General features: G+C 47.6%; 1 protein-coding gene across 1 annotated transcript; it reads left to right on the top strand.

Annotated features, from left to right (window-relative positions):
• The first annotated feature begins 803 nt into the window (after window positions 1-803).
• PTRH1 (peptidyl-tRNA hydrolase 1 homolog) lies at window positions 804-6,864 on the top strand. The gene is made up of 5 exons (XM_070955674.1): window positions 804-910; window positions 2,126-2,345; window positions 3,803-3,902; window positions 5,253-5,298; window positions 6,425-6,864. The coding sequence occupies exons 1-5, from the start codon at window positions 821-823 to the stop codon at window positions 6,659-6,661; spliced, it is 693 nt and encodes a 230-aa protein (XP_070811775.1). The 5' UTR covers window positions 804-820; the 3' UTR covers window positions 6,662-6,864.
• The last annotated feature ends 140 nt before the right edge of the window (window positions 6,865-7,004 follow it).

Here is a 7,004-nt window from a genome sequence, read left to right as displayed (position 1 = left end):
TTAATATTAATATTATTATTATTGGTTAATCTTTAGTGAGATTCACAGCCTTTGAGGCTGGTTAATAGCTCAGCAGCTCGAGTCCTAACCAAGGACCTAGGAACTGTTAAGGTATCGTCGGAGGATGTAAGCTGTTCCGAGTAAGGAGGTTGTTGTTGTTGTATTTTTTTTTTAATTATTATTATTATTATTATTATTATTATTATTATTATTATTATTATTATTATTATTATTATTATTATTTAGTTATTCATCACAGTCAGCCAGATGTTCAATCTGAGTTTGGCATTTTTGTATTATTATTTACTACTACTACTACTATTATTATTATTATTATTATTATTAATTATTAATTAATTAATTAATTTATTTATTTTTCATATTTGTATACCGCCCTACTCCCGAAGGACTCAGGGCGGTGAACAGCCATAATAAATACAAATACATATAGAACTATTTTATTATTATTATTATTATTACCAATTGCTATTATTATTATTATATATTGCAGCCTAAAGGCTCTGACTTTAATTTCTAACTTTCAAAGTAATATTTTGCATCTTTTCAAGGGTTTTATACTATTCCATTGCTGAGATTTGAGCTGCCCTTAAAAGAAGGCTCGTGCTTCCGCCCCTAAGAAAGATGGCGCTGGAAACCTTCCTGCCAGGCCTCCCGCGATAGGCCACAAGCCTGATGACGTCACACTGAGGCAAAAGCGCCGCCGCACAGCTCGGCTTTTTTTTTTTTTTTAAAGACTTTGCGGCCGGCCCCCGGAAGTGGGCCTTCGGGAAGGGAGGGGAAGAGGCAAGGCGGAGCGGCCATGATGCGCCCTCAGACCTTCGGACAGCTCCTTCGCTGGGCTCTGGGTCACCGCAGCGACGAGCTACAAACCGCTCAAAAACGGATGATGGTAAGTCAGGCCGCGAACGCCATCATGGCCCGGCTCCTTCCGGTTTGGAGTCGATCGCTTCCGGGTCGGGTGGGTCAATTCTACCTCGGCAGCCCAAAGAGGTAAAGCAGGCATGGCTAGCACATTAGACTTCCGGTTCTTTGTAACGGAAAAAAAAACCCTTCCATATGCGGGTCAGGAAGGGAGAAGACGTTTAAATAAAGATAGGGCAGCGTGCCAGCTGTCCCTTCCAGATGTTTTGGGCTACAGGCTTGCATGAATAACCAGATGAGATCTCAGTTTTGTCTCCAATTAGAAGAGCTGCAGCTGTTGTGTCCTGTTCCCACCTCTCACAATGCAATGTTCCACTCTCCTGTAAACATCTGGATGGATTTGCCACCAAGGAAAAGCTGGAATTTAAAGGGAGTGAAATTAGGGAATTCTTGCCTGGTTTGGGCCTCCAGGACCTGGAGGTCTCGAGGTCCAATGCTTGGGGACAATGTGATCTGTAGAACATCTCTAGAACATCTGGAGAAGGTTAGAGAAGAAGACCAGCAATGCAAATTCATCCATTCATCAATTGTGAATGCTCCAACACTGGAAGTTTTAAAGAAGATGTTGGATAACTATTTGTCTGAAGTGGTGTAGGGTTTCCTGCCTAAGCAGGGGGTTGGACTAGAAGACCTCCAAGGTCCCTTCCAACTCTGTTCTTCTCTTCTCTTCTCTTCTCTTCTCTTCTCTTCTCTTCTCTTCTCTTCTCTTCTCTTCTCTTCTCTTCTCTTCTCTTCTCTTCTCTTCTCTTTTTTATAAAACATATAAAGATATAAACATATGTCTAGTCTGATGAAAAGAAGGACCAGGGGTGACATGATAGCAGTCTTCCAATATCTCAGGGGCTGCCCCAAAGAAGAGGGAGTCAAGCTATTCTCCAAAGCACCTGAGGGCAGGACAAGAAGCAATGGGTGGAAACTCATCAAGGAGAGAAGCAACCTAGAACTAAGGAGAAATGTCCTGACAGTGAGAACAATTAACCACTGGAACAACTTGCCACCAGAAGTTGTGAATGCTCCAACACTGGAAGTTTTTAAGAAGAGATTGGATAACCATTTGTCTGAAGTGGTTTTCCTGCCTAAGCAGGGGGTTGGACTAGAAGACCTCCAAGGTCCCTTCCAACTCTGTTATTCTATTCTAGTTCCTTCCTTTGGACGATTCATCCCTTCTCCTCTTCCTTTGCAGGTGGCTGGCCTGGGCAACCACACGTACCCAGGCACCCGGCACAGCGTGGGTATGGCGGTGCTGAACCACCTGGCCTCCAAGCTGGACGTGGCTGACCAGTGGAAGAGAGACAAGCAGTGCTGCGCGGACGTGGCGGTGGCCCGTCTAGGAGAGGCTGAGCTTCTGCTGATGAAACCCCGCAAGTTCATGAACCTCAATGGGATCTCGTTGGCCACAGCTGGTACGATGGGCTCTCCTCCATCCTCCCCACTCACGGCCACCTCCCTTTGTGAGGTCCACAGCCCAATGGGAGGCTGAGCCTCTGGTGGTGTCGTTGAGGACATCGCCCTCAATGGGGTTCACACACCACCGTTCCAACTACATTCCTCCCTGTGGTTGGTCAATCTTGAGTTGCTCAAGTCATCCCAGGTAGTTTATGGGTCACACACGATTAATTGAAGAACCATCGTGGAATCAGAAAGCAAGACTGACGCGCTTGTGGCTTAGTTTGTGCATGCAGGCAATTATGACAGGAACCATGGTTTACCCAAACGTTGTCTAAACAAATCATACAGCAATGTATGAATTAGGGAGGGAGGGAGGGAGGGAGGGAGATGGAGGGGAAGGGAGAAGAGAGGGAGGGAAGGAGGAGATGGAAATATGAGGGGAGGAGGAAGGGAGATGGAGAAGGAAGGAAGGGGGAGGGGAGGGGAAGGGAAGGGAAGGAGGCAGGCAGGAAATAGGGAAGGAGGAAGGGTGGGAGGAACGGAGAGAGGGAGGAAGATGGAAATGACAGGGAGGAAGATGATGGACATGGGAGGAAGGGAGAGAGGGAGGGAAATGGAAATGACAGGGAGGGAGGAAGATGATGGACATGGGAGGAAGGGAGAGAGGGAGGGAAATGGAAATGACAGGAAGGGAGGAAGATGATGGACATGGGAGGAAGGGAGAGACGGAGGGAGATGGAAATGACGGAGGGAAGAAGGGAGGAAGATGATGGAAATGGGAGGAAGGGAGAGACGGAGGGAGATGGAAATGACGGAGGGAAGGAGGGAGGAAGATGATGGAAATGGGAGGAAGGGAGAGAGGGAGGGAGATGGAAATGACAGGGAGGGAGGAAGATGATGGACATGGGAGGAAGGGAGAGACGGAGGGAGATGGAAATGACGGAGGGAAGAAGGGAGGAAGATGATGGAAATGGGAGGAAGGGAGAGACAGAGGGAGATGGAAATGACAGGGAGGGAGGAAGATGATGGACATGGGAGGAAGGGAGAGACGGAGGGAGATGGAAATGACGGAGGGAAGAAGGGAGGAAGATGATGGAAATGGGAGGAAGGGAGAGAGGGAGGGAGATGGAAATGACAGGGAGGGAGGGAGGAAGATGATGAAAATTGGAGGAAGGGAGGAAGGAAGGAGATAGGAGGGAGGGAGGAAAGGAAGGAAGGAAGAAAGGAATGATCTCACAGTAATGAGGTTCTCCCACTGATAACATTTTCCAATTCTTGTTCTGTCTAGTTGTATCTAAATATCCAGAAATGCCACTTGTTTGGAGGGAGGGCGCAGAGGGAGATGGACAAACCTGCCTTTTCTGTGTTTGGGGAACTTGGGGTGGGGGTGCTTTCTCTGAAATCGACATTACAAATGTCTCCCACTCGATCGGTCTCTGCCACTGACCATCTCTTCTCTCTCTCGTGTCAGCGGAAAGGTACAACCTGAATGTCGAAGATATCTACCTGGTCCACGACGATCTGGATAAGCCTCTGGGGAAGATCTCCCTAAAACTAGGTGGCAGCGCAAGGTATTTAATGCCAAACGATTATCTTTAATTTACAGACACCCGCAGACTCCTTATTTAAGAGCCATGGAAAGTTTTTGTTTCAACCTAGGGAGTGGGGGGAAAAAAATCAACCCCAGGAAAAACAGCCCGGAGTTCTTACTACAGGCTCAGCAAAGCGGAGGAACCTGTTTGCAATAGCCATGAAAGCACCACAGAGAGGCTTCAAAATGGAAGGGTATTTCGTTCTGGAGAAAACTTACTTAGAGGGTTCTTTGCAGGTGTTTCATTACCCAAACTAGGTACCATCATTCGTGCATTGACAGGGCAAGCAAACCCACAATCTTTTATTATTATTATTATTATTATTATTATTATTATTATTATTATTATTTTTTTTTATTGAAAAAGTTTTTCAAATACAAATTTTTCCCCCTTTTTTCCCCCCCCTCCTCCCTAACCCCCCCCTCCCCCTCCCCTCCCCCTGTGGCTTCTCCAAAATAAAACCCAAATTCATAACAGATTATATAATACTTTACCATCCCCTTGCTCCACCCCCCATACACTGACCCTTTCTTTCTAATAATTTATTTATTTATTTATTTATTTGTTTAAATTTCTATACCGCCCTTCTCCAATATAGGACTCAGGGCGGTGAACAGCCGAAGTAAAAACCAGACATACATACAAAACATACAAAATCTAAAAACTGATTAAAATAATAATATTATTATATCCCCCTTATACTATACATTTCAAAATAACATTCTACTATGACATTATATAATAACTCCTAATTTAGCAATTTAGCATAATAATAATATTATATCCCCCAGTTTAGCAATTTCTACTCATAATTTACCCTTTTTCTCCTCCCCCATACATATATCTCTTAATTCAAATCTTTTATATATATTAATATAACATTTCAAAGCAAACCCACAATCTTTACCAGCACTGATGAGATTACCTAGTTGGGTAATGAAATGACTGCAAGAAAACAAGCCAGCTCAGAGAGCACCAAGGACTCCACAATTCAACCCTCAGCTACAGAGATTCTCTCTTATTGAAACCTGGATGGCCATTAAGAGACGACGCTGGCTTGATCCCACTTAATCAGTCAGGCGACCCCAGAACTCAGCAGAATGATAACAATTCTACATCCCACCTTTTTGTGTCGTTCTCGGGGTGTTTTGTTGCGTTGTGTTGTTTCCAGTCTAACTCCCATTGACTGGGATTCATACCTCTCAAGTTGGCTGGCTTATTCCGGTGAGGTTAGCCAGGTCTTTAAGCCGCAATTAAGCTAGGATTTGGACTGAAATAAACCCATCATGAAGGAACGACGGGATCTGACAGGCCTCGTTTATCTTTCAGGGGTCACAACGGAGTCCGTTCCTGCATCAGCTGCCTGCGCTCCGATGTAGGTCTTAATTTTGCTTTCCGAACCCTTCCTTGGCACCCTCGTGTCGCCATCGCAAGAGGAGATCCTTGACTGAAATCCCGCAACCCAGCAGCTGGGCCTATTTCGGCTTATCCCGGACAAACCCCCTTTGCATTCTTGATTTCTTGCTTGGCCCGAGCGCCGGGATAGAGCCTGGTGAAAAATGACACCGGTGTGGCGGTATGCCAAGCTAAAACGCCTGCTTAAAAAGCTGTGCTGTGCATGGTTAGAACTGCCTGCCTGTTTGCCTGCGCACAACTTCTAGTCCCGTGATGGCACGCGGGGACATATCGGTGGGCACGCGAGTGTTGCCCTAGCTCAGCGCCGGCCAGCTGATTTTCGGGCCTTCCGAGCCCACCGGAAGTCGGCACATGGGCTGTTTCTGGCTTCCGGGGAGATGGGGAAGGCTGTTTTTGCCCTCCCCAGGCTCCAAGAAAGCATCTGGAGCCTGGGGAGGGCAAAAAAAACGGGCCCACCGTGCCATCGAGTGCCAAAAGTGGGGGGAGCGCAGAGGTGTCACATGCACAGGGGACGGGGCACACTGAATTATGGGTGTGGGTATGCGTGGGTGCGACCCCCCCCGCGCTCCCCCCATTTTTGGCACACGACGGCCAAAAGGTTAGCCATCTCTGTTCTAGTCAGTTTCCCTCTGCTGAGCGGGGGAGGCAAATTAGGGCAGGGCCCTATCGAGAAGGGAAAGGGGTCAGCTCTGTGGTGAAATCCCAATTTTTTTTTTACTACCGGTTCTGTGGGCCTGGCTTGGTGGGCATGGTGTGGCTTGGTGGGAGTGGCTTGGTGGGCACGGCAGGGGAAGGATACTGCAAAATCTCCATTCCCACCCCACTCCAGGGAACGATACTGCAAAATCCCCATTCCCTCTCCACTCCTGAGGGAAGGATATTGCAAAATCTCCATTCCCACCCCACTCTGGGGTCAGCTGGAGATGGCATTTGCCAGTTCTCCGAACTACTCAAAATTTCCGCTACCGGTTCTTCAGAACCTGCTGGATTTCACTCCTGGGTCAGCTGATCTAATGATGCTTGAGGGGGTTGACGGAATCTGTAGATCCCCACTGTAGATCCTTCATGCCTTTTTTTCTTCGCAGCGCATGATCCGGCTGAGGATCGGCATCGGCCGTCCGACAGGGAAGACATCCGTAGAAGACTACGTCCTAAGCCGATTCACCGACGCGGAGCAAGAGGTGTTGCCGCCCGTTTTGGAACTGGCAACCACGATGCTGCTGAAGCATATTCAACAGAATTGCGGCAGGAGGGAGTCCCCGGGTTCTTGTGACGGACTCGTGAGCCCCCCTCCCAAGACAGAAGGCTGGGGCCCCTCTTGAACCACCTATAAGACCGGCCAGTGAAAACAGCTGATTGTCGTGTCTGTCTTTTGATGGAGCTGAGTTGTGTGAACTGACCCTCGGCTCGTCCGCAGGTTGCAGCTATGCACAATGGGCAAACTTTACTCCAAGAAATGAGGGTTAGGGTCCTTTACGGAATTGCACCCCGGATAATCCAAGCACCACACCGCGATGAACAGGGAGGGGGGGATCTTACAAAAGCAAAAGGAGGGGGGGGTCGAGGATTAATCAACAGACACACATGTTGTGATCCTTTCGTTCCGTTCGATCCGTTCGTTGGTGCCCTCGGAAATTACAGTTTTAGGAGAAACGGAAACTCATG

The sequence above is a fragment of the Pituophis catenifer genome, unplaced genomic scaffold (assembly GCF_029215685.1).
Source record: "Pituophis catenifer annectens isolate HBS135680 unplaced genomic scaffold, rPitCat1.0.hap2 SCAF_17, whole genome shotgun sequence".
Taxonomy (NCBI): Eukaryota; Metazoa; Chordata; class Lepidosauria; order Squamata; family Colubridae; genus Pituophis; species Pituophis catenifer.
This window is presented reverse-complemented; position numbering and strand designations above follow the sequence as displayed.

What these genes read in the sequence shown, in the direction of transcription:
- PTRH1 (XM_070955674.1), top strand. Translation starts at nt 821, where the DNA reads ATGATGCGCCCTCAGACCTTCGGACAGCTCCTTCGCTGGGCTCTGGGT. An exon ending in GATCTCGTTGGCCACAGCTG is followed by an intron (nt 2,346 to 3,802) that starts GTACGATGGGCT and finishes CTCTCGTGTCAG; the next exon opens with CGGAAAGGTACAACCTGAAT. An exon ending in AAACTAGGTGGCAGCGCAAG is followed by an intron (nt 3,903 to 5,252) that starts GTATTTAATGCC and finishes TTTATCTTTCAG; the next exon opens with GGGTCACAACGGAGTCCGTT.